The sequence below is a fragment of the Chiroxiphia lanceolata genome, chromosome 2 (assembly GCF_009829145.1).
Source record: "Chiroxiphia lanceolata isolate bChiLan1 chromosome 2, bChiLan1.pri, whole genome shotgun sequence".
NCBI classification, from domain to species: Eukaryota; Metazoa; Chordata; class Aves; order Passeriformes; family Pipridae; genus Chiroxiphia; species Chiroxiphia lanceolata.
The window spans coordinates 73,447,854-73,474,749 of NC_045638.1; the positions used below are offsets into that span (position 1 = coordinate 73,447,854).

General features: G+C 41.8%; 1 protein-coding gene across 12 annotated transcripts in view; it reads left to right on the plus strand.

Moving 5' to 3' along the window:
• SPATA13 (spermatogenesis associated 13) overlaps nucleotides 1-26,896 on the plus strand; it is a 168,520-nt gene that overhangs the window by 103,447 nt on the left and 38,177 nt on the right. For 10 of the 12 annotated variants that reach the window (XR_004355071.1, XR_004355073.1, XR_004355072.1 and 7 more), the window contains exon 2: nucleotides 14,784-16,580. Coding sequence is in view for 1 of the 12 variants with exons in the window: in XM_032678053.1 (XP_032533944.1) it covers nucleotides 14,784-16,580 (1,797 nt within the window). In the remaining 11 variants the exon portion in view is untranslated. Of the gene's footprint in view, nucleotides 1-1,693; nucleotides 1,775-12,976; nucleotides 13,042-14,781; nucleotides 16,581-26,896 lie in introns of those variants that run through there. The other 2 variants (XR_004355081.1, XR_004355079.1) reach the window with 2 other exon arrangements.

Genomic DNA, 26,896 nt, shown 5'->3' on the forward strand with positions numbered 1-26,896 from the left:
GGACTATGATGAAAATCAGCATTCATATGGTGACAACCTAGATGAGCACCTTGGTGAGTGATTTGAGACCAAGAAAGTTGCTCGAACTTAGCCTTTTTGATAATCTTTACTTAAAGCTTTATAGAATCAGAGGAAAGTCTTCTTAACTTTAGTGGACCTTGTGTCCGACTCAGAAGGCTTAAAATTGTAAAAGCCCAGTCTTGCATGAGAAAAGCATGGCTGTCAGGCACTTACTTCCTTCTATCCACTGAAGGTTTGAGCATACGTCAAATATTGTGGAGTTGTATTCCTGTCTTTATACTCTCATACAGTTAATTTTCTTGGTACTGGGATTCAGTAGAGTATTCCATTAAAACTAATTTAACTAATAATAGGGAATTCAATAATGTCTGAATTTCAGATTGTTGCATGTGACATAATATGAAGTCTCATACTTGATTATAAATTATTAATTAGGTTTTGAAAGTTATCTTGGTTATGTAAATCTATTATTAAGGAAATCTGCTAGCATTTCCACTTCTAAGAAATGAATGTGATATTGCCATTAAAAATTATCATTTTGATTATTCATGGAATAATACATGGAATAATTATTAATGGAAAAGAACTGTAAGACAGAAACTAATTTCTCTTTGAATTAGTGTTCTCTTGCATTCACAATTGCAGTTAGTCTTCACATCTTTCTACTGCGATTCAAAAAAAAAAGCAATTAAAATTGATATTTCTTCTACAGAGGAAAAGGGAAGATTGAATCACATTCTAGCAGATCGGTTATATAGAACTTTGTCTTATGTATAGGGATATATAGGAGGGAGCTGCACAGGTCCTTCTGACTGAAGACCACAAAGCAGGGGCACTCCATATTTCTGAATGTGATGCCAGGCTCTCAAGATAAATGTGGGTCTCTGGGAGAGTGGAGTTATACCCCCACTTGTACACCACGCAGCAAAAGCAGGGAGGCACATGTCCCACTGTTCTGGCAGGTGTCTCTCTGGTTTTCCACATTGTTCTGCTGCTGGGATAACTCTGCTCCCCACCCGCAGTGCCTGCTGTACATCCGGCTACCTTCCTGTGCCACTTCCCAGCTCTCAAAGACATAATTATACTTTTGATTTCTGCCTCTTTCATCTGCTACAGTAACTGATCAGGTATAACTTTGGCATTTGGTTCTGCTGCTGACACCTGCAAATACTAGAGCTGGGTGGTAAAGTTTTAACGTTCCTTGTTAATTTTACTTTCACAGATGTGAAATGTGAAATGTGTATTCGGCGTGTGCCACCCTGGGTCATCCATTTTGTCCACGCTGTCAGGTGCAGCTTGCTCAGAGTAGATTCTAGCTGATTACAACCAGCTCACAGTTTGCACAATATTTAACTAGAAGGCTCTGATTGCAACTCTAGATTATTTCTGCCTTGACTACTTAATTTTACTTTCACCAGCACACTCCCAAACCTTTGCTTTCATATGTTAAATACGTAGGAATGCTGCATACAAGACTCTTCAACACAAAGATTTTAAGGAAATGCTCCTGTAAATATTCTTTCTCCTCTGTTACAGTTATTCCAAGTGTATGTTTAACTTGTTGATTTCACAGACCTCTGTGTAGCCATTCGTTATATATTAACTTAAGACTCAATCCTGCCACGTACTGACTGCTTCTGGATCATGCCAAGTCCTTTTTTCCTCCAGCAGCATTTAAGGTGCTCAGCAGGACTGAGCCCAGAATCCAAGCAACAACAGACTCTTTCAAAAACCAGACAGGTTTACTGGAAAAAAGGTTTGTACTGTAACTGGACAATATTTTGTGCAATGGATTTTCATACATTTAGATTAAATGTTATCCAGAAGAGCAGATCTTGTAGTTAGTGGCTTCTGGAAGACATAACCATTTAGGTATATATGCTGATAATTAATTGCATTTTATAATTATGGTTTTATTAGTTGTTCCAGTTAAGTGCAAACCCATGACTGAGACTAATATTGGAAGTTTTGTGTGTTGGCTGCAGTGTGTTTTGCCCCTCTGTTAATGTGTATCTGGTTTTCAGAGTTGCAGATAATCTGTGTAGTTCATCTAGCAAAGTCAATCGAGCATTATTCATCCCTGAGCTCGCACACCGTGCAACGGGGCGCTTTGCACACTGTGACTTCAAGGGGATCCGACTAGCAGTGGCATTGGGGGGAAAATTCCCTGGCATTACCCCAGCTTCCCGGACCCCCCTTGGGCAGAAGCTCACCCAGCCATATTGCTGAGCCACTGGCAGCTGTGTGTGCTGGTGTGTTGTCACCAACGGCACTGGGCTGGACCACTGTCCTGTACTGTCGGTCAGGCATTTTGAAAGGCAGGCTTTAACAAAGGGTACTAAACTGATCTGTTGCTGACCAAATGTATCTTAATGAGACCAAGATGTGGGGTAGTCTCTGCAAACTACAGTATTAACTACTCCTCCTTCTTGGAAACTTGTTCTAGGTGAAGAGGGTGTCATTGGTCTTGTTGTAAATTCAGATTTATTTGGCACAGAAAAAGTGTTGTAACACACTGTTTCTAAAAAGCTCTTCTCACTGTTTTATATGCAGATGAAAACCATAATCTTCCATTGTTTGGAAGCAAAAAGATAGGACCTGAAACCTTTAAGTAAGTGGTTTAATTCCATCTACAAACAAGGAAAATTACTCCAAAACTGCAGCCCCTGCCTTTTCTGCTAGGCAAGGAAAGAGATGCTCTTTGATTTTGGTCCTGGTATTACTGCAAACAGTGGTAATTCTGAACTAAAAATTAAACATGAATTTTGCTTTCAGACTTATACTTCAGATGGCCAAAGCACAAGGCACAGTTCTGTTCTAGTGACTGTTGGAGCACTCTCACTTTAATTCAAATACACTTGTGTGTTTAATAAACATATCTTTTGAAAGTAAGCAATCACACTGTTGCCTTTGCCCTTACTCCCCCAATTAAACTATCGATTGCACACACATTTATTGTAGATTATCTCTTGAAATCAGTGTGATTTTAAGCATGCAATATTGGAGAATCACCTACGTAAAATGCTTGCAAGATCACGGCTCTAGCGATGTACTTTAACTGAATCTGGGATATGAAATAAGTACGTAAGTAAACTGTGGATTAAGCAACTTGGTGACTGCCAGTTTTCTTGGAGTTATGGTCATCAAGTTGTCTGCTGTGTTTTTTCTGGGGAATAAGAAAAAAAAAAGCAAACAAAACCGAGCTTTTTGGAGTCTTTGGTAAATTAGAGAGGTTTCTGTGTAACTTCAAGCACAATTAGCCACGTTAACAACACTTACAAGTTTACAGTTGTTTACCCGTTAAGATAAAGTGGGGAAACAGGTAGAAGTTTATGGGAACAAAAGTAGGCTGCAGATGGCAGTGAAGTATTTTCCAAAACTTTCAGCACAGGATGAAACCACCACATGATCCTATGTAAGAATACTGCAGCAGAAAGTAGTCATAAGTACTCAATATCCTCCCTGGAAAAACAGCTCCTAGTTAGGGGAAATGAGCCTGGGCTTGGTCATATGCTAATTGATTTTCATTACTATGTGTTAGCAAAGCTGTTTAATACTTGCTATAAAGCCTGGATTTCAGACTCTCTCATTTAATACCAGGTTAAATCTGAACTAATAAGCTCTCAGAAGCTTAGAGGTTCCAGTAAAAAGATATTTGGCTAAAAATTACATGTTGGTTTCTACTAGTAACAGTGGTGCAGCTTTGGAGCCCTAAACAATGAGAAAAGCAGGACTAGTGAGAAAAGAGAACATGCTTCATTGGGATATTGAATGATTTAGTAGAAGATGAAATGTCGAAGGGTTTCTTAGACTTCAGAATAATGAAATGTGTAATAGTCAATTTTGAATAATTTCCAAGTGTTTTTTTGTATAAAATATTTTGCTGAAGTATTGGAAAATCAAGACAGAAAATATTATACATGGAGCAGGATGGCTGTTATTTCATTATTTCTTAGGCAGCAGTATCTGTGACTCTAAAGGATGAACACTGAACAAGAGCTGTTTATGAGCTGATCCATAGCAGAATTTCTCATAAATGAAGCATCTTCTCTTGGTATGGTGAAGTATAAAGATGATACTGCAGTCTGCTGAAATTGGCTGGTTGCAAAGGTGCAGCTCTTGCTCTTCGATTAAAACAATTATTCTGGAATGTATTTGTCTGTGGCTCTTCAGGACTTTCAGAGTTAAAACTTTCATCTAAGTCTTGTCCTTGCTAGGAAAATTACCAGATGCTGACAGGGGGTGTCAGCAGTGCCTCAGCTGAACATATGCTGCATATGGCTCGGCTGCAGGAGCAGACAGGGAGGCCCTGTTCCCTGCTGCTGCAGAGACTGGTGAAAACAGGCTTTAAACCAACTGATTACAGCACAATACTAAACGTTAGCCTTTGTGCAGTGTTCATCCTATCAATGAGACTGAATAACTATTCAAGCATACATTAGCCTGCCAAGACTTTTGCTGCATCAAAAATGAGTTAGGTGGCATCTTTTCTGAGGTATTTTACAAGTGGTTGTTTTGAGGTATACAGCAATCCCAGTATCTCTGCATCATGATTATATTTGTATTATTTTGTGGTGAGGCTGGAATTGAAACTGAATCAGAGATTGAATGCAAAGCAGATTAAAATCTCTAGTTACCTTAATGATTGATTGTAATCTCAGAATCTGACACAACAATGCTTCATAAAAAAATTAACTATTTTATGGAGGAAGTATATTCCTACTTTTCCAGAGAACACAATGAAAAATATTTCCTGTTCATGACATTGCCACAGAAATTGGTGATTATTTGTGTTTCTTTTGTGAATCTGCTACAGGGACCCTCACAGTACCCACCACCCACACATTCTGGCACCCTATGTCAGAAACACAGCACACAGGAATTGCTGAGGGAAATTGCATGTTCCCCCAGCCCTTTCCAATTCAGAGCATTTTTGGGCAGCTCCTGAGAAAAAATTTCAAGTCTGGTGCCATTTCAGGAGTCTTGTTGCTTCTGGGAAGTGTTTCTACTCTCCCTCCTGTGCTTTCCTCCCTGCTCTTGGATGCTTACTTCCACCTCCTGCCCAGCAACAGCTTGGGTGAAGCCAGGGGAGCTGCTTCAACTCACAGCCTGACAGGAATAAGCAGAAGGCATGTCCAGCATCTCTCCCTTCAGGTGGTAGGTAGCATGCTCTTAGATTGGTGAGAGCCACCACTTCTACCCTCATCCATAGGGACCAAGTAGATCGAAGGAGATGATGTGAAGAGGAGTAGGTGATTTACGGGAAGCAACAGCTTCTCTGGGTCAGCATGTGGTAACACGACAGTAAAGAAGCCATTCCTGTCCTGACATAGAAACAGAGTTTGCTGAGTTATGTAATGAAAAGCAAGAGGTGGGAAGAGATTTGACTCAGGTATTTAGTATTGCTTAGATAAAAGACAGACCCTGGAACAGAATTAGAGCAAACTGCCTCCCGTTAGTACAGGAACTGGAAACATCACTCACATCTTCAGCTTAGTAGTTTAATTATGTTGACGGAATGGCTTTTAAGGTTTTTCTCAATCAGTTTTCTTAACCTGAAGTTTAACAAAGTCTTTTTAAAAAGGACAGTGCCACTGACAGGAACTAAAGTGTTCATTTTGCTGTTTGCAATGTTTAGGCAAAGACAGGTCACCAAGGTAAATTAACTTTTGTAGTAAGGTTATGTGTAATCTTTCAGGTTCAGAGCTATCCTGCACTCATACAAGACATAAATTATTAGCCAAATCTGCAAATTCCAGTTTAGAAGATTAATGGGCCATCATCAAAATAATCAATCAAATCTCGAAATAGGCACTTGAATCTGAACTCTTTTTAAAAAAATGGAATTTAGGTTTTGTCCTCTGCATGGGTAGATAATGGATTATTTTCCCCATGTGTACACTTTATATAGCTCTCATCACTGTAAGCATCAAAGTGCCAGAGAAGCATTGATGGATTGGTCCTTGCAGACTCATAGGTTATAAGGTACTACTCCTATCATCACATATTTTACACATATGGCACTTAGGCTGAGAAAAGTATGTTGAACTGCCAAGGTCAGAGAGAAACAAAATCCAGAATCTGTCTTCCCCAGCCCCAGTCATAAAGACATCTTTCCTGCCTGAAATAGGGGCTTCCTTTTTTTCAGATAATTTACCATTACTTTTGGTGCTGGTAAAATCCAGAATTGTTTCACCACTAGTCATAGGAATATGGGTGTCTAAGCCAATGGCCATAAAGGTCTCTTGGAGCAGTGGTTTCAGTCCGCCCACTTCAGGCAATTATGCCATTTGGTACCCTAGATAAGCACAACTAACTCTATCTCAGGCTACTAAAGTTTGGTTTTCTTCCAGGCTGTTCTAATAGGAAGACAGTTGCATGATTCCAATGTCTGATCTTAAAAAGAATCATCGGATTTCCCACCAAAATGTGACTAATTTGTGCAGCTGCAATATCTTACAGAGGCAGCCAGTATGTATTGTTTGTATTGATTTCTAGAAACAATTGTAATATTACAAACAATATAAGACTGCAAGAGATTTCCTTGACTATCCTGCAGATAAAAGTTCTAATTTATTATATATGATTGTTTGGGTTTTTTTAACAGGACAGGTAGACTAGACTAAAATATAAATTTGTGTCATGATTCTATGTCCAGGCAAATAAGTTTTCAAGTGAGCAGCATTGCGTGTTTTCTGCATATTTAAAATCAGGTAACTTCTTTTCCAGACAAAATAAATAGACAGTTTGCTTAAAGTTGATTATCCATGCTTTAAAAAATACTCTTGATTTTAGCATTAATAATGAAAAAAAGTAATTAGTTACTACAACAGCAGAAAAATAGAAGAAGATGAAGGCTTATGATTGCTTTGAAGTTTTCAGACAGGTTAATTCAAATGTTATTGAAAAGACCGAGCACATAAATGTTGTTGTAGCACTTCATTGTCATCTGCTTTGCTCAAATTATTTTTTTTTTGCTTTTCCATTCCATGGCATTCTTGATAGAGTAAATTCAAACAAAAAGTAGAAATTGACAAACTAAAGGTAGAATTAGCAAGAGGTTTTGTTTTTTTTTTTTTCCTGAGAAAGGAAGAGAAACATGGTGGAAATGGTTATTCAATCTTCTTGCACAAGAAATGTGACCACGAATGTTAATTTATTTCAGATCGTAACAAAGATAGTAAGTTTGTCATTGTGGAGAGAGACTAAAGAAAGAAAAATATTGATACTAATTGAGAAAAAAAAATCCAAACGACTGTGTGGTTCTTGAATCACATGAATCAATACCACCTAGGAGCCTCTTAACAACAACAAGAAGCCCCAGTGCTTCCCACCAAATGCAACCTGTTTCCCCTTTTCTTAATCTTACTAAGATATTCACTGTTCTGCCCTCATGAATATATCAAAAGCCGTAATTGCTCCCAGTTTTTTGCTTTGGCTGCAACAGTTACCCAAAGTCTCCAGCCACCCTGTAACCAGGTGGGTATTTCTGTTGTGTCATGCTGAGCCAATTATTCTGCTGAGACTTGTTATTTTGTTATAATAAGCATCAGAAGCACCATGATCTTATGTAACTACATAATTTCTACTGATGTGCCATCATTCCTAACAACGTCCACTATCTACTTCAGTTTTAAAGCATTTCCAACTTTTCTAGTATCTGACAGACACTGTACCTCTGCAGCATTGCCGTATCCCTGCTCCCTTCAGCACAGCTGAATGATCTAAGCGGGCATTGAGTGCTGCTTGGGATTCCTCCCTGAGTCCAGGGAGAAGCACCATCACTTTGAAATCAAATAAACCCATGCACAGCCCCTTGCTGTGGCTCACACACAAAAATGCTCTGCAGTGATACTCCAGCCCCTGGTCTGAGTCGTTCAAACACCCACTGCAGGTGGTTCTCAGCCCTGGAACTCCTCAAGGCCCTTTCTCTATGCCTTTATTCTTCCATTGATTTTTTTTCCCTCCTGGTTGCATAACAAGGCATCTTCATATCCTCAGGTAATTTTGGAAGAACAGTTTTGAATAGAGAAGAGGGGATGGCAGGGTAATTAAGTGGGTGGGGAAGAAGGTTGATAAAGAGCTCCTAATTGTCACTTTTACACGCTGTTATTTCAAGCAAGGAAAATAAATCCAGAGTGGCTGTAGGGCCATCAGACTCCGCAGTCAGGGATGTGACACAGGAAAGGATGGCAGGTAGACCAGAGCAGAAAGAGAAAGCAAAAGTCTGCAGAGTGGGGCAATCCTGACTTTGAAATCTTACCCTTTCTTCCCGACTAGTCCCTATCATTTCAATATACATCCATCTAACAGAAAACCTAATGTAACTTCTTTCAAGACAAGAAGAAAAAGAGAAAGATATAGTGTAGGAAAAAAAAAAAGAAAACAAAGAAATTCTTGACTAACCTCTTTTCTTTCCTATTTCTGTCTACTTTTCATCTGCACAGTCCTTTTCCTTCCCACTTCTTATACTTTGTGAGACACAAAATAAAGGTGGAATTCAGCCTTCCTAATTGGCAACTGGAAGTCTTCTTTATGTTAAAACACAATGATCTGTTTATTGGAAACTGCTCTTCTGTAGTACCAGCCATCTCTTCATGTCATGCTGTCTGCATAATGCCTCTTGAGGATGGGGAGAAAGAATAGCACCACAGTCAGACCCCGTGGGGTTATAAATAGCAGTCTAGCTGCCTGAAAGGCTGAAGCCATCATTAAGTTGCATGCAGCTGTAGTGGTGTAGGTGGGTGAGTAAGAGCAACTTGGAGATGGGATAATGGTAACCTGGTACACAAGGGTCATTTTTCATTGATGGCTGTCACTCCATTGGACTATTGTGCTTTCCCTAAATTGGTCTCTGTGTTTAACAGAGTTGAAAAAGCTCAGCGAAACAGCCTTGACAAAGCACATTTAAAGAAGATTAGAGGGGCAAACAGTTTGTTGTGTACCGTGATTTAGACCAAATTGTGATAAACTTTTCTCACTTGGGTCAGTCATTCCTTTTATCAGCAACAAAGCAAATGCAAGTGGAACTGGCCTTTCAGAAGCAGCACACCAGCCTCCTGCACGAAGGCAATGGAGACTTTCACTGGGTAAATTAAGAAGTTAATACAGCAATTTAACCCAGGCTGTCCTTTCAGTGTTTCTCTCAGCAGTGTGATTCATTTTGTCATCTTGGACTTTTTCAGTGCCAAGACAACAAAAGTCTTGGTTTTGGAAAATCCCTTTCAATTTATATTACTAATGTGGCTGCAGATATACACAAATAGAAAAATCCTACACTAATTTCATGTTATATAAGAAACAGATGAAAATAATTAGCAGCCTATGTTAGTTTGAGCTTGCATACACAAACACACTACTCTTCTCTTATTTCTAAACTGAACAAATGGAGATCTTGATCCTGCTCCCAGTGAAGTCAGTAGAGGAGTTGTCATTAACTTCAATAGATATAGGACTCAGCTTAATTCCCCCTGTGGGACCTATCAGTTTGTAAAGATTCCTTGGAGGTTAATTGCTTGCAGAAGAGTCTTTGCCTGAGATCTAAAAGGAAGGTGCAAATTGCACAACTGGAGCCTTAGCTATGTACTGCGGCCTGGAAAAGACACTGTCATTTAAAGCAAAGGGATCTCTTATTTCAGTAATCCTGCATCTTAATAATTAAATTTGGTCACTCATTAATTTAGAGTATGTCTCAGAGAGTCACTTCCTTTGCCATTTTACCCAATAGCTGTGGAAATAGGACAAATCCTTTTGTGTTTTCCTGAAATCACTCCTTTTGGCTCTTTTTGTTTGTACTCTCTTTTTAGAGTACCTTTTTTAAAAAAAATCACTACTTTGAAATAGACTTTTGGAAATTATTTATAAAAGAAACATGAAAGAACAATGTTGAGGGAGTAGAAAAGAGGATTTCTAAACTAAGTAGATGGAATAATTCTCATTTAGACTTTTTAGATTTATGCGAGTGATTTCATTACACAAATGTGCCCTTTGCTATTCTAAAAAAGCTAAGAGATGCATCACTACTAACTAAAAGTTGGGGGGGGGAGGTTGTTCTTTCATCATTAAAACTCTATATTCTTTCTCCTGTCACATTTTTTGTAATCCTTTCCCACCTGTATTACTTTTGGAATAATCCTTCTCATTCCTTGTCACATGTGCACTAAACCTCTTTTAAAGTACAGACTTAGAGCTTCTAAAACAAGCATTTCATTTTTGTAGCGCTAAGTGTGATGTCAAAACACTATTAAAAATCTCACGCATACACCAATCTGGAATTTGTTCTCAAAGTTCCTCTCTTCATAAATTACTGTACTGGGTTAATCATAACATGTACTGCTGGCACTGCCCCTCTGTTCACTGCAGCCTTTGTTACTCATCTGGAGCCTGTAAATAACACAGTATGTAGCTCAGTTTTTCAGGAATACCTGTGCAAGTGCTATGAATTTGTTCTTATTACTAAGCATTCTCAGTGGCAACTAGCATGAATATTCTAATTTTGCTTTTTTATGATGGTAGAAAAACCTTAATATAGGAAGGACTAAAGTTACTTTAGTTTGTAACTTTGAGGAAACACTATGGCTTGCTTTTCTTCAAATATTGTAAGAAACTAAAAAGTGTTCAAGTTTATAGTCAGAAAAGGGATTTTTCTTTTTTCTCATGGTAGTCCTGGGTAAATTTTACTTCGCATCATTTTACTAGACCTTGGTGTCCTGAATACTATATACATTTACCAGCCTTTTAAAAACAACAACAACAATAACAAAAAAAAGGATTAAAAAAAGATCTGGGTAATTATTGGTCTCGAGTACAGGAAGTTAATCCTGCTCTCAAACACACTCCTTATTGTACTGCATCTGAGCTTCTCTGAATACTACGTGCATATGGAAGGACAGACTGAATCAATGAAGCTGCAAGAGTCAGGAGAGGGTCTTAACATACTACCAGTAGAAAAGCTATGACAAGCAAGTCTGGAAGATTAAAACTACTTACTTTTAGAAACTTGTCAAACACCTAATTGCCTAGATACTGTTATCTCTGTAATTGCAAATTTCAAGGTATTTCCTTTATTAAACATAGTGACATTTAAAGAATACAACATACAACATATATTCTTACCTAATTATCTAAAGTGAGTTTTAGCAGGCCTTTCTAAGGAAATTAAGTTCTTCTGAGCACTTTGTTAGTCTGTCAGTATCTTCTTCTGTCATTTCTAGCTCTTCAAGCCTATTTAGACTGCTGATGTGTTTCAAATATGTTTAAAAGACCAGTTCAGATCTCAGTTATCAGGATTTCTTAAATTTCAGACACACTGCTGGCAAGATAAAGGAGAGACCCAAATTAGCGGCTTAATTCAGCTCAACAGTTTTCTCTGCTTTGTCTTTTTGTCCAACTGGTAGATAGAGGACACCTGAGGAACTGGAGTTCTCTTCTCTGAGAGGACCTATGGATTAAAAAGTATACTCAAAAGGAGTGTGATGCATATACCTGTGAGATTTATGGAAAGGAATGTACAGGAACATAAATCCATTGAAATTCAGGCTTGAATAATGCTGTTAGAAATTATCAAGTGACCAGTACAAACCCATATAGATACCAGGGAGGCTGTGAGACAAGTTTATAAGACTTGTGGAAAGTAGTTTTAAAGTTAACTTCCTACACACTTTTTGTCTCATATAAATGAAACATTTCTCATAATGTTACCACTAATGTCACTATCTTGGCCATTTCATCACCTTTACTGAGTCCCCCTTCAGAGACTTCCCTTTCCCAAGGTCTGAAGCAGACAGTTCTTGTCTGCGCTGACCTGAGAACTTCCCCCAGACAGTTCCAAGCTAACACAGATCACCAGCCATGGTCCATATGGACTGTCTCCATACAATGTCAGCACTTCCAACCTTAATCTCCATTTATGTCTCCTTTGCTTCCCACGCCAAGCACTGCAAAGCAGAGTCATTATTCCAAACTCCCTCATTCCATGGGGTGTCCCAGAAAGCTATGGCCAGCAAGACCAGGGCTGGTGGCAGGCTGTGCCTGCTGCTGCTGACTGCTGGAGAGTCCTGTGGTCACTTCCAGAGTTATTTGCTACCTCATTTGACCTGCATCCCTTAAGCCCATTTGTTTGCCTCATCCCCTAACTACACCTTGCCTTTGAGAACGGCTGTACTGCTCTCCAGAGAAGTAATTATACAGCATGTGCAGTCATACCAGTCTCAGAGGTGAGGCAGTGGGGCTGATGGCCTTCCTTAGTTCTCTAGGGCGTCTGTTCTGCCATACAAACAAAAATGGGACAAGACAGAGTGTATCTTACCTGAGCTACTTTAAAATAGTTTTAATTATGTCTACACTTCTAGTCCAAGTGTAGAAATATTTTTAGACGATAAACTATTTGAGCAAGGACTACCAGTTGTTACGGGTCTTCGCCAGGAGTCATGACATGGCTTTAAGACACTGTCTCGCAAAATCTTCCTTGTAAGTAGATGAACTCTGTTCCGACTGTGCATAGAACGTTGTTCTTGCTGTAAAGTCTGAGGAAGAGCAGCAAGCCAAAAACTTGTCCAGATTTTGGACAGAAAGGTAGCCTGGTAACCAAGCGCAAATTCGGCCAGTGGGCTGTGCTATGACCCGCTGCAAACAACGCGGGTGAGCAGAGCACACAGACCTAGAGTCGCGCGGTGAGGGCCGAGGCGAGGCGGGGCACCATCGAGGAAATTTTGGAGGCACTAAACGTGATCATCCTTGCGTGGCCGGTTGTTTTCTACGGCGGGGAACCGCCGCCGCGCACGGCAGAAGGAAGTGAGGCTCCTTCCCGGGAGCTGTCGAGCTGAAGACCCGCCGGGAGTCACTTGGGGGCGGTCACTCGAAGCAGACCCTGCCGGGGAGTGCTCGAGGCGGGGGAGGCCGCGGGAGCCGGGGCTTCCCGCCCCGCCCCGCCCCGGCGCGCTGCCGCTGCCATAGCGATGCGGGAGCGAGTGGCGGCGGGGACGCGCTGCGGTGGTGGTGGGGTGCCCCGGCTCTCCCCAGGTAAGGACGCTGCTCCGGGGCCGCCTCCCGGGGAAGCTGTTGCAACTTCCACGCTGCGAGCTGAGTTTCTGATCTCATCTCACTGTGTTTGTTCTTCCCCCTCTCCCCCGCTCCCCTTCTGCACTGCTCAGGTGCAGTTTCTCCCAAAGCCGCTTTCTGTGGGAACTTCTCTGCCGAGAGCAGTGTTCATTTATAGCTGGATAGTTTTTTTCCCGCGTGGAAAGTTGCGAGCGGTACAAGGGTGCGGCGGGCAGGCGGAGGGCTGGGTGCCCGGCCGGCTTTTGTCCGGCCCCGGGTGCCGGGGCGGCGGGGTTGGCCCGGCTCTGCCCTGCCTGGGCGCCCGCCGGGCTCCGCCGTGACCCCGTGAGTGAGGGGGATTAAAAAACAGCGGCGAGGGAGAGTTCAGGCGTCTCGCTGAAGCACAAGCAAGTCTTTTTATCCGCGGATGAATGGAGGCTCGCAAAACTTTCCAAGTGCGCTCAGAAGGGAGCAGCCTTAAAACCAGCGGGCACAGGCTGCGCAGCTGCCGCGTTTCACGGGGAGGTGGCAATTGCCTGTGAGGGACCCGCCGGGCTCCCCGGGCCGCTCGCTGCTCTCTCCCCGCGATGGGACTCTCGGCGGGCTGGTGCATCTCTTGCCGCTGCGCCTCCGCATCGCCCGCAGCTCCCATCCCCGCCGGCCCCCCGAGCCTCCGCGGTCCTTCGCGTGGGTAGAAGACAAAGAAGGAGCCGGGGCTGCCGGTTTCCCCTAAGCACAGCTGTGCGTTTTCTCTCCTTGTTTCGGAGCAAGGGGGGAATCTCCCCTTCGCCCCCACCTCACCGTGGCAGGTTTGCGAAGATCCCACTGCCCGTTGCTGAAAGAACGGTGCCATGAGGTTTGTTTTTAAGGTGGAGCAAGCTTCAGACTGTGCATCCCAGTGGTTTTGGGGCGTTGTGTAGCATGGTGAGGCAGATGCCTGCCTGCCCGGCAGAGACCCCTGGCATGGCCGCCGGTCCATGCACTGGAGTGTGGTTTGGGCTGCTGGATCTCCCATGCCTAGCTCAGCGGGAGATCCCTTATGCAGCGCGTGCCAAACACTCCAGTCACTTTCAGATTTATGTTTTTATCTCGCTGTCAGGACAGCATAGGGTGGCTTCTGGGTGTATTACTTCTGATTCTTGCTTTCTTTAGTAGGGAAAAATACTTTGCTGTGCACTTGCTGTAAGTTCTTAGATTTTTATTTGCCTGCGGACAGACGAGACTGTCAAGTGTCACATAGCCTTCTGACAGCAGGAAGCCTAGGAAAAGTTATGTGTATTTTCCTCTCTTTTGCCTACTGTTTGAGAATTAGGTGTCACTTGATGAATATGATTGTTTTTTTGAATGAAAACTTCCCCTGTGTCTTGGGCCTCAGTGCTGAGCACTTGAGGAGGAAGACTGGGTTGCTGTTGTTGGGGATTTCTTTCTTTAAGTGTGTATGAACATTGTATTTACCATTGTAAGGTAGGTGTGGTAGTCATACTGAATTTATTAGCTGATTAAGCATTAGAGAAACAAGTACATATTGAAATTATTCTGGTCTCTTAAATTGCTAATGAATTCAATTATACTTCGAGGAGTTCTCTGCACCCCTGCAACACATCTTTGTTCAGCATAAAAGAACTCCTGTGTGTGTTTATTTCCTGCAATGGAGCTCAAACTTCTTTTAGTTGGGCACTTTGTAAGGAAATTTCTTAACGGTGGCTTTTGTTTTCCTGGTGCAGGCAGTGCCACCTGAGGAGCTCAGCTCACCCAGTCGATGTGAAAGCGAGACAAACCGAGGTGCAGCAGATGAAGGGGAGGCAGCAAGATCAGCTGGTGGAGACAGCAGTGTCACTTTGAGCTACCCCAGCCTCAGACTCCGTGCGTACAGCATCGAGAGCATGACAACATTTCCAAATGGCTGTGGAAATGGCACCACTGTTACTTGTATAGTTATGGATAATAAAGAGCCCCAAAACCAGACTGCCTGTGTCAGTAACAATGGGGGACACAGCACCAGCAACAGTCATGAGGAAGAATTTCAAGAGGATAAACTCAGCCCTTCCAAAATCATGCGCTTTTTCACCACCCCTCGGAAACGGGCTAATTCCAGCTCTGACAGGCCTCGTTCTCTGGTTTTGATGGGCAGCTCGTCCACATGGAATGCCTTCTCTTCCATCAGAAAAATGGGTTCTTTCAAGAAGTTGAAATCTTCGGTTCTCCAAGAAGTTAAGACAAGGGAATGTTCAGACATCTTAAATGAGAATGGCGTAGGCAAACATGGCTTAAATGGGGCAGTGGTACGAATTCAGACTAACAGGTATTCCTATTCGGGGCCTCTACATGATTTCCAGAATGCAGTGGATGGTTTAGCTTCTGACTGCTCTGATGCAGAGGAAAGTGATGAGTCTTTCCTGAGGAACACTCATCGTTCACGCAGCATCAGGCGGGCTTATGGTGCTGGCCGCATAAACTTGCTAGACACAGATAAAGTCCAGAATCATCAAAACTATGTTAGGCCAACATCACCTGTCATTGCAGAGCCAAAGATCTGTGAAATTTTGGTGAAGGACTCTGCAGACAACAGGATGATTTATCGGAGAAGCAAAAGTTCTGATAATTTGAACTTTCTGAAAAAAAGCTCATTCAAACGGAAGTCCACCTCAAACCTTGCTGATCTGAAGGTTGCAAATGAGAAACAGATGCCAACAAGGACTGTGAGTGCTGCTTCTGCTGACTCAGACAAAAGTGGTGGAAACCCTGAGAGGAGATCCAAGCGATGGAAGAGCCCTATCAGGGCAAAGGATTTTGACCGAGTTTTGAAACTTGTCAGTAATGTTACGGATGTTGCATGGAAGAAGGATGCCCCTAAGAGCACAGCTCCTTCTCCCATTGAGCAGTCCCAGAGAATAAGGTCAAACAGCAGACTGCACGATGACTACTCCCGCAGGGTTTCCAGCAGCACGGATCATGACAAAAAGAGATGCACCTCCCCAGTATCCAGTCCAGACTCTTCCTTGCAGGGAACACCTTGTCTGCAAAGCCCTGTGGTTGCTCAGGATAAAGAGGCCGAAATGAATGTAGCTGTTGTGGAAGACAAAAGTCTCAGGACGTCATCGGGTATCCTAGACTCTGATAGTTTATCACCGACACTGAATGACATTAGTCCATTTCCCAATGAAGTCTTTTATTCGGACTCAGATGAACCAAAAGCTACCCAGCAGTTTACAGACGAAGCTGAAAACCCTAACGTTCCAGTCAGGCCAATTACTCCAAAGCCTCAAAGTCCTACTGCAGGGAAGGTCAAGTGCAGTATGAATTTCCAGTGTCAAAACCATCACAGCACATTGTCACTGAGCTCATCAGAGAGTGAGGAAAGAGTTGAGGTACCAGGGCTGAAGTTGGGAAGGAATCCTGTTTGCTTCCAGGACTCAGTGCAAACTGTGTACTACGATGACGGAAATGAAGACAGTGGCATAAGCAGCCACTCTCAACTGAGCCTCAATTTAGCCTCTGGTGCCGAAGACAAAAAGGAAGAGGTAAGAAAGAAAGCAAAATCCTTCAGAAGCTATATATATATATATGTATATATATATATATCTATATATCAGGTTTTGTCTTTATTAATGCAAAACAATGCAAACTAATGGCTACCGCAGCTTGTTATTGCTAAAATATGCTGACAGCAATTATTTCCTCTAATATATTCTCTTTGGATGCTAATGTCAAATTATTTTTGCTTTGTGCATTAATATCAAAGAAAGTTTTGGCAGCAAAGTTATTCATGTACATTTTCAAGGGCAGCTTATTGCACCCTGCAGAGACACCACCTTGTCATATGGTCTTGTCAGATTTTACCAGCTTAAGCAGGGTCTGGCTGTATTTCCTTTCCAGCTGAAAGGTCTTTAAAGAGTCCATATATTTTGGAGTAGTGTTGACTCATTGGACAACACTTTGCCTGTGGAAACCTTGCAGAAGATGGTAATGTTTGTAGAGTGCTGTGATGTGAAAGCCACAGTACAGAGGTTTAAGTATTCAGTTGTATCCAGCGTTTTCACTGTGCAGTGATAGCCATGCTGAGGGTAAACTGCTTGGTTATTTATTTGCCTGCCAATTGCAGATAGCAGTACTTTAGATGCTGGGCTGCATGTGTTGCTGTTATTGTTTTGGTGAAGATACTGTTTCACTGCACCTAATGTATGATTTCACACTCTCAGTTGATGGGTAGATATATTGCAGCACCTCTGAGGTAAGCTCACGTGGTAACACTGTGCCTTCACCTATACCATGGTTTGAGTTGGCACTGGAGCAGTTGCAGTGCTTTGGCAGTGTTGGCGAAGAGCTGTCTGAATACCCCGCACTTGTCTGAAGCAGTGAGGCTTAGCTCAGTCCCACTGATGTGCAGTAATGGGGTTTTGAGCTACTTAGGGTGAGGTAGCAGTGAAAGATTTGCTAATCATTGGGAAAAGTACAACGGGGCAAAAATCCCTCTGGATATATATGAATATGCAAACCATTTGCAAAATAAAGCCGACATAGCTCTTAAGCCACCTCAGTTTGAGTAGAAGTGTGTTATACCTTAGGTATGAGATAGACAAAGGTAATGCTGCAGCTGCACAGGCTTCAGCCTTTCATGCTGTCAAGTTTTTTAACGTCTGTGAAGCTGTCCTACTTTTAAAAGCCTAGCACAGTTTTTCAAACTAGCTGTAAATGTTAACAGAGCTTATCAGTATTGTAGTTATGCTGGAGAAAAGTGAGTTTGTTTATTATAGTATTTGCAGCAATGGTAAGATTGGAAAAATAAACTCAGGGTGTATAATATTTGGGCTCTGAGGTTATTCCTCTTCTGGAGTCCTAGAACTGCTCCAGCCATCCATATTTTCCAAAAGTCTTACCTGTATGCAAGGAGATGCTTTCACACTGCCAGAAGAGGCGAGAGCCCTGGTGTGGATATATGCCAGTTGTATTTCTCAGGAATAAAATGGGAGGTAGAATTAATGCTACTCATCTACCATCTAGTGGTGATCTGCCATCATGACTCAAGGGAAATTCAGCTGGTCCTTTCCCTTGACTCCCGACAAACCACTACAGTTTTTATATGAATGTGTGTTCATTGGGTGGATAAAAGATACTGCAGTTTTTAGTTTTAACAGCACATTCTGTTATTATCTAACATGCAATTCAAGCTTCCTCTTTATATTATAACATATTTTAGGTTAGTGCCTTTCAGTGCTTGCTTCAGTTGCCTAAAATACAGAATTGTGCACTGGTGGCAGCTCTGGGTTTGTGTAGTGGGCAGGACAGTATGGAGCCCTGCTGAAGATAGAGTGGTGGCCAGGGGATGGACCCCTTGGCTAGTAACCCTTCCCTCTCCTGTAGCGCTGCCTGGAGCCCCTGTGCTTGACAAAACAGCTGTGACCACCCAGATGGTGTAGCTGCATCCAGACCTCTCTTCTGATCTAAAAAACAAAGTTTTTGGAGGTGGTAGCTGTGAATTGGAAACAGGAGCCAGGCAGGACAGGCTTTACTTCTGCCTTATTATGCAAGGGGTATAAATTCTGTCCTTTCTTTTTTCTGCACATGTTCTTTATCCCATACACAACCCTAAAGCTGTGACATTCAGAGGGACTACAAAAAAGGGAGACTGATATGGTTTCTCCCTACCATTTCTTTGGAGGATTTCATTGCTCACTTCCTCCTTTATAGCATACTTCCCTCAGCATGGAGGTAGCTTGGTACCAAAGCTACTTATGCCAGGTGATTTTTTTAATTGGAATGTGCCTGTTGGCACTTTTATGAATGTTGCATACTCACACAGTGAGGTCACTGGGGATTGAACTTTTGACTACAATTCATTTTTAACTCCACCTTACACCTCCACATTACAGAACTGTACCAGCCCAGCAAGTTGTTCCTGTGACAGCCAAGCACTTGGTTTGTTCTCAACAATCATTTGAGATGTAGTGCCGAGCCATGCACATCTCACATTTTTTAGACTTTGTCTGAACCTTAAATACACTGTCTTGATGGGCAACTCTGTGCTGTTTCCATGTTTCATGGATCTGCTTTTCTGTACAGATTTCATGTATAAGCCATTATGTATTCCAGTACAGCCACTAAAATCTCTGTGGCTTGGAAACATATTTCCGTACAAAGCTTAGAAGGTGCTAACCAGTCAGGCTCAAATATGCTCTCTTTTCAGGACTGGCTGCCATAGCTGGAAGCAAATGTAGTTTATTCCCTTAACCACTCATCTAGTAGATTAGTCAGCATATGAAGTCTGTGGAACTTGGTCCATCTCTGTATTTTGCTAAATATTAGTGGAAACTAAATATTTCTACTTTTTATTTCCCTAAAACTGTAAAGCTGACTTTGCAGTATTGACACAAAGGCATGTATCCCTTCTTCAGAATCTGTTTTTTTTTTTTTCTTATGTGATTCAGTCGTAAGATCCTGTCACTTCTGTCACTTTGTTGGTTTCACCAAAATGCAGGATTTGGACTGGAGCGGGGGAAGTGTTAGGCCTTCTTGGTTCTTAGTTCTGACAGAGGTTGCTTCTTGGGGAAGAGCTAATTAAGTGCAGCCTGAATCCATGCCTCAGCACTTCTTAAGCTACAGAGGTGTTAGTCACCAAAGCTCATCTGTGACATCCCAGGCTTTGCCAGTGTCTGCTTCATGCCATTGTCATTTATATTCAATATGTTGCTTTTAAATAGCACGAAGAGATGATTAAGTACAAGTTTGTATTTGGAGTGTTTCTTATAGTCTTTCATGAAGAGCAGCCCCATGTCACTGTAAATAATGAAAACTTAAAGTCTGATTTGGACTAGTGTGTGTCAGCCACTAAGACTGCCTGAACTGTTCTGAATTTGTTACAAAAAAATAAAAATCAAGTTATTTGACATTTCACCTAGTCTTTTGCAAGCTCTTGGAGCACCTGCTATTTAAATTGCCTTGCTGGCATCTGGCTTCACAGTACACCAGACTTTTTATTACTTGAATACCTTATCTGCATGACCATAAGTGAATGATAAATTCAAAACGTGACTCTGCTGTCATTAGGGTTGACTCACATTGTGTTTGAAGGCAATACTTTGTGTTCTAAGACCTGTCTCATTTTTGTTCTTGCCATACAAAACTCACTGGTCCCAACTAATCCACCTCATGAAGTTCCCAAGTGCTCAGCTGTTGTTATAGTTGGGCTGGTCTGTCCTGTACCGGTCTCTGGGCTCTGAATACTGAGCACTGAGGGCTTAACTTGGGGGACAGCTTATGGAGGGGAAGAGGAAGAAGAGCTGTATGAGTGCAAATATGGAGAGGACTTAGCTCTGTCCTCACTGTTCATCCTCCCTATTTCTTGCTTCAGAAAGTGTCCTCACAGTGAAGGACCAAAGGGTGGTGGCTAGATGTAGTTATTTTCAATACCCACAGGGAGCCAGCAGCAGTGAGGAGCTGAGGATGATCATCTTCAGTACCTGCCTCAAGTTCCTGAGTGCTGGAAATGAGCAACCTTCTGGGAGCTAGCTGCTTTCAGCTCTCTGAACTCTTCCCTTTGGATTTATTCACCTCTGGTTCATCCACATGCAGTTTAGAGTGTGGCTTTATCAACTTAATGTGTATAACTGAAAATGTGATAAACTGTGGAGGATAATTAGGTAAAGTAAATTAGTGGGGGTAAGTTTTTGAACTGGGTTTACTCCTAAGGGGCTTGTGATTTAGAGTGAGGGCTCACCACTCCAATGACACTCTTGTCTTGCTGGCTACAGGGCCTGGAGACAGAGCAGCAGAGCCCCGTAACAGGCTCTCAACAGCATCTCACAGCAAACTGAGGTTTCAGTTAGACCAAGTGACATTGGATTTGCACTAAACTCTGAACTGCTCTGCACAAGTCAGGATGTGTTCACACAATGTCCCCACAGTCACTCAAAGAGCGACTTCCAGAAGCACTTGCCCAGAGCTAAACCATAAACCACTGAGAATTGCTACAAACCCAAATTGCAGAATCCGTCACTGAAATAATGCAGAAGGGAGCCCTCAAAGGACACGAATATCTTCCTATTGCAGCGAAAGCTCTTTCAACTTGCAGCAGCAGAGCTGTCTGCCGTTCAGTACAGCCTGTAATCATTTGTTGCTGTATCCGCTCCTGGGAAGAAGAAGAAGAAGGCAGTCATGACAGTCATCTGAATTCTGGATCAGGTTAAATTTTAGACCAAGTAACTCTGCAGTGCTGAATAAAATCGGCCATTCCTGCAAACTGTAGGAAAGTACAGGAGTTACTGTCATCCCTGCAAAAATGTTTCTGGATGCTGGGAGAGCTCAGATGGACTCCACTGCAGTTAGCTGCTCTCTTTTCTTACTGGATTTGTGCACCTCTGCCTTTCCAGAGTGTCTATATTTTACTCTACTGTAGCTGTCCTCTGGCATCTCAGTAGTACCCATATGTTGCCCGCCCTGGGATCAGGTGTAATAATAGTAACCCAGAAAGTCGAATGGCACTTCTGGCCATGTGATTTGTTTTTTACATTGAGCAGGGTGTTGAGTTGTCAGCACTGAATATCCGTCTCAATTCTAGGCGGCCGAGATGTCCAAATTGAGCAGAGGCAGCTGTAGAGTTTCCTCTGAGCCATCTCTGTTTCCCCTTTCTGGCATCTGGAGGCTGCTGTGCTGCTTGTGGTACTGGGATGCCATGGCAGGGTGGGAGGCGGGCTGGGTGCTGGAGGGAACTGAGCACAGGAGCCCAGGCACAGCAGCCTCGCCCCTTCTGCATGCTCTACGAGATAATAGTTTGCAGACATAGAGTTGCTCCACACCACTGAAGCTCCATGAGCTGGAGTTTGTGACTGCTGCTGAGACCTGCCCATGGCAGGGCTTGGGCTTAGGCAAGGATGATAAGGCTTTGCTCTGGAAGGGTGGAGCGAGTAAGGAACCAGAGGACTTCAGTCTGGAGAGACATGGAAGAGATACAGAGGCCTATGGCTTTTTAGGTTTTGCTTTGTTAGCATAAAGTTCCACTTTCAACCTGTGGTTATCATCTGGCTTTTGAGGTTCGTCAGTGGTTTTTACAAAAATAGCCTGGAAAAAGTTGCTTGTTTTGCCAAATAAAGGGAAAATTCTTTTTAGACCTGTTACTTGATCTGGGCTTTTCTGAGTCAATTTAGAAAATATTTAGGGAATATTTAGGGATTTCTTTAGGGATTATTGATGCCTATACATCCTCTGAAAGAGGCAGAGGATAGGAATACTCTTTACACTACATGCTTGCTATTCCAGTTGAGATACTGAAGTAAAGAGGGGGCAGTATAACAGTGTCACCCAGCCATCCTGAAGTATCAGTCACCAGAAAACTCATGGAAATAATTTTCTGGTTTTAGCACACTTGCATTTTTATATGACTGATGAGGTTATTTCTGCAAAGCAAATATATTTCCCTGCAAACTCCTCCCCTCTGCCAGTTGGAAATATGTTAGCTGATTTGGTTTTGGAAATGAGTGAGAGGAGAGGACGAAGGAAATCCTTGAGGCTGAAGAAAAGATTTGAGAGTCACAAGATCTGCTTGTCATTTCCAGTTCAGCCCTATGCTTCCTCTGTGACTTACGTGATTTAACTGCTTTGGATCTGCTCCTTATCTGTGAACCATGGATATTACAAAGGTGAACTTGCTAACCTTGGTAAGGCATATTGCTGAGAGGGAAAGCTTTTATGCTTTATTGTTGATTATGATAAGCAGGCTTTCAAGAATCAGGTTAAATGAAGCAAACCTGCATTAAAAGGCCTTAGAACATAGATGGCTAAATTTTGTTTGGAGTTATATCTGTATAGACTGATCTTTAAATACAGTTTTATAGCTGTATTTGTTAGTTAGAACACCACAATTGCTTTGGCGTCAGCAAATCCCAAGAAGAGAATTATATAAATTTTTCCCAATTTTGAAAATTTCCAAACTGAGTGTTTTACCACAGCAGTTTGTGTTGCTAAGAAGGGTTGATTTCACCATGTCACAAAGCACAGCAATATAATTTTCCTTTATTACAATGCATAATGTTTCCTGCACCCATTCTAGAAGCTCACACTGGTATTGTGCAGCAGTATTCCTTTAGGGAGTATCCCTCAGAAGCAGTGATCTGCAAATTTTTAAACTGTGGATCCACACAATTTTTTTGGGGGGGAGAAGGGGGAAAGAAAAGGCAGATTATCCTCCAAGCAGCTAAAACTTTTGTTAAATGTTGAATATGGTGGTATTACTTTGATTTCTTCTGCTTTGCTTGTGTAATTGCAATTACACAAGGTGTAATTAATTGCATTTGTTCTTAAGCAGGTTTTCCTTTTCAGTTGTTTCACGGATTGTATTTTCTTGTCTTGCTGACCGTCAGTTGAATAGCACTCTATATTCTAGGGATAGATAATCAATGCATTTATATGGGGTGTTCTCAGAGGCTGATTAAAAAGGAAAGATGCTAGTGGCAGAGGAAGTGGAGGGATGTAAAGAAAAAGAATATAGTGCATGTTGCATTTAGAAAGGAATAGATGGAAATTTTCTTCTAGCAAGTGAGTTGGACTGGTTTAATAATTCTGGTTTGTTTGTGATCAAAGATGCAGTCACTGAAGGTGTGCTTTCTTCTACAGTAAAAGCAATCATTTCCATGGTAACTATTGCTATGATTGTATCACTGTTGGAAATTGTCAGCCTATTGGATCAATAGGGGATCACTGAGCTCTTGTAACACTTTAGGCTATTTTTATAAAATCCAGAAAGAAAACAATAAATAAATTTTCTCTAGGATCAATAAATAAATTTTCTCTGTATTTATCTGGAGTCTCATAACCTCTGTGTCTCTTCCATAGTTTGCAAAAAAAAAAATTAAAAATTGGTCATGTCCATGAAACATAAAGCAAGCTTTTGATCTCATTTAGTAGTGATGATGAACTTCAACTAATGCTCCCCCACTGTTATTTAGCAAGAAGTGCAAAGGTTACCTTTTATCATGTATGTGGGTGGAGACCTGTTGTCCAGACTTATACTCTAAGTGAATGTGGTAAAATAATTTATGGCCACTAGGTCATGATCACTTAGTCGATTTTATTTTTGGTGGCTTGTATGAACCAAAAAATAAATTCCGAGATTACTACTGAGTACTTCCTGTGTTATACAGAAATAATAGTTATTTAATAGTCAACAATTATAATATGTTATATAGCTGTCTTTATATAGCTGTAGTGTAAGAAATTTGTACATTTTTATATAGGCCCCTAAATGTACACAGAAATGTATACTCTTGATCAAAATACAAAGATACCTACATGACATACACAAGTACTGTGATGCTTGTAAACCTTGACATTTACAGAAGAACATGACTGATTATCCATCATAAGTTTTCACTGAGAATATGTAGTAACTGTGTTCTGAAACTTCCTACTCAGGTTTTCTTTTTAACTTATTTTCAGCCAGAATCATCATCTGTTTAATTTATCACACCTTTTCACAAATTGCCTTTGGAAATGAATATGCATTTCTTGTATTGTCATTATTAGATTTTGATTATCTCCTTTCTCTGGATGAGAAATAGGCAGCTGTAGGTAGAAAAACTGCATTTCAGCCAGGCAGCTCAAATATAAACAGATATCAAAACAGGAAATATTGCAATTTATTGTGCAGCTAAGGAAAAAAAAAGGCATAAGAAGGTCCAGGATGCTCTTTCCCCTGGAGACCAACAAGGCTGGGAGTCCTTGTCCAAGAGGAACCTACGTGTGACTTGTCAGCAGATTATGAGATAGGGAAAAAACTTTAAGGAGATATGCATCCTCTTACACCTCCATGCTTGTCTATATGTGCATATTATGAAATATTAATTGTTCAACATTTAGAACATAAAAATAAAATTTAAAAAATCCAAAGAGTTAACTGTAGGGGTTGAAATGCAAATCAGTGGGCAGGAAGTCTCATCAATGTATACAGGCGTCAACACATTTATAGAGTGGTGATTTAACACATAAAAAAAAAAAATTACCCAGACCATTTTTCCTTTGCTGTCATGGTGTCAGGCCTCACAAGCAGCCAACAGCAGCAAGCTGATCAGCAGCAGGCTGATTGGGTCAGACTTCTACTTTGGCCTTTCTCTGCAGCAGAGAGCATGGTCGGGTGTAGGATGAAGGGTTATTCATGGTTGGTGTAACTGCTCCAGCAGAAGTCCTGCCATACAATTTCAAGTACTGGCAATTTTATGCCTTATCACTGATAAAAGTTGCAGCAACAGAAGCACCCCTTTATCAGTACTGTATGGATCAGATCTCGTGCTCCTTGGGCAGGCCTCCTTCTGAAGGCAGTTTTGGGTGCTGAATTTATCAAAAGTACACAGTAATCTGAGTAAGAATTGGAGAACCTGGCTCCAAATAGTTAGCTCAGATTTCAGTGATTAAACACCTGATGCTGATGTTGCTTACCTTGGTATTAATGAGTACAGAGAATGCCAACAGCAGTCGTGCCATTAAGTGGAACAGGGTTGTACCAGTGCCAAGTTGAGTGAGATCATGATCAAGTTGTTGAAGCTGTTGTACCTGGATTGGGAAATCAGTCTGGGCCCAGGAACAGGAGACATTTGGTCTGGCTGGGCTCAGATTCTGTGGTGTAGTTGTCTGCCTGGAAGCAACCTGGGAAAGCTTCCACTGTACCCTCTTGTGTGGTCGGGGGATCCTGGGGAACACACCATTAACAACACACCTGAAAGTGGCACCTGAAGTTGAGCTCAACTAAAAATAGCTGTCAGGTGCAGTGAGGGGCAGGTATCAAAGAGAGCTGTGCACAGCTGGAAAGCACATTGTGGGAAAGCTGCACATTGTCGGAGCAGGAAATGAGGACCAAGTAGGGCTCCCACAGCATTGGGGATCACAACTGTAGTACCATCTACATCTACCTGCGAGATCCGGCTTGGCACCTGATTCCTGCCTGTAGTGCTACCTGGCTGATCCAGTCTGCAGGCTTGGCTGATGCTCTTGTCTGGGGGCTCAACTTGATTGCCAAAACATAAAAGACCCAGCACTGCTGGAGATGCCCTGACCAGTTCCCCCTCATCCCCAGGGACTGCTTCTGGATGGCCCAGGGCTCCTATAGGTCCTGTGACATACTGCATGATGCACAGCACATGGAGATATTTTAGATTGCTTAGGACATTTGAAATGGCCCTGGGTGCCTATGTTGAGGCAACAAAATTTCATCCCAGATTTTTACAGGCTATGATGACAGCTCTAACATCTAGCTAACATCTAACATCTAGACACCTTCATTGCAGAATCAAAATTTAGATGTGGGAATCTGGACCTGAATCCTACCCTAAGGGAACAATAACAAATAAAAATGTTAGTCTGACTCAAAGTAAACGTTCATTTTAAATGATTGTATTTGTAAATATACTGCTGTCAGGAAAAAGAAAAACAATTGAAATACAATAATTTAACTAATTTGCTGTTGTAGGAACTTAGCTGTCCAGATAAATTAATTCATTTGCATCAGTATAAATAAGCAGAGCTGTTTGTGTTTTCAGTCTCAGAAGAAACCTAACTGAGGATGCAGCCTACAAAACAAGATTAATAATCTTGATTGCTAGCATTGGTGATCCTGTGCTGTTGCTAGACTAGCAGGCATAAATTTCAGAAAATCCAGTGTGGATTCAGTTTAGCCCTTAACTTCTCAGAAATCTCAAAATGCCTTGAAATTTTTGACCAGCACTTACAATGCATGAGCAAGTGCATGGATTTTGATTTTCATCCTATATGAAGTGCCACTGTGTATCCTACACGTCTGTAGATGTTACCAGTAAAAATTGTATAACATCAATCTGATTTCACCGATTCATCAGGA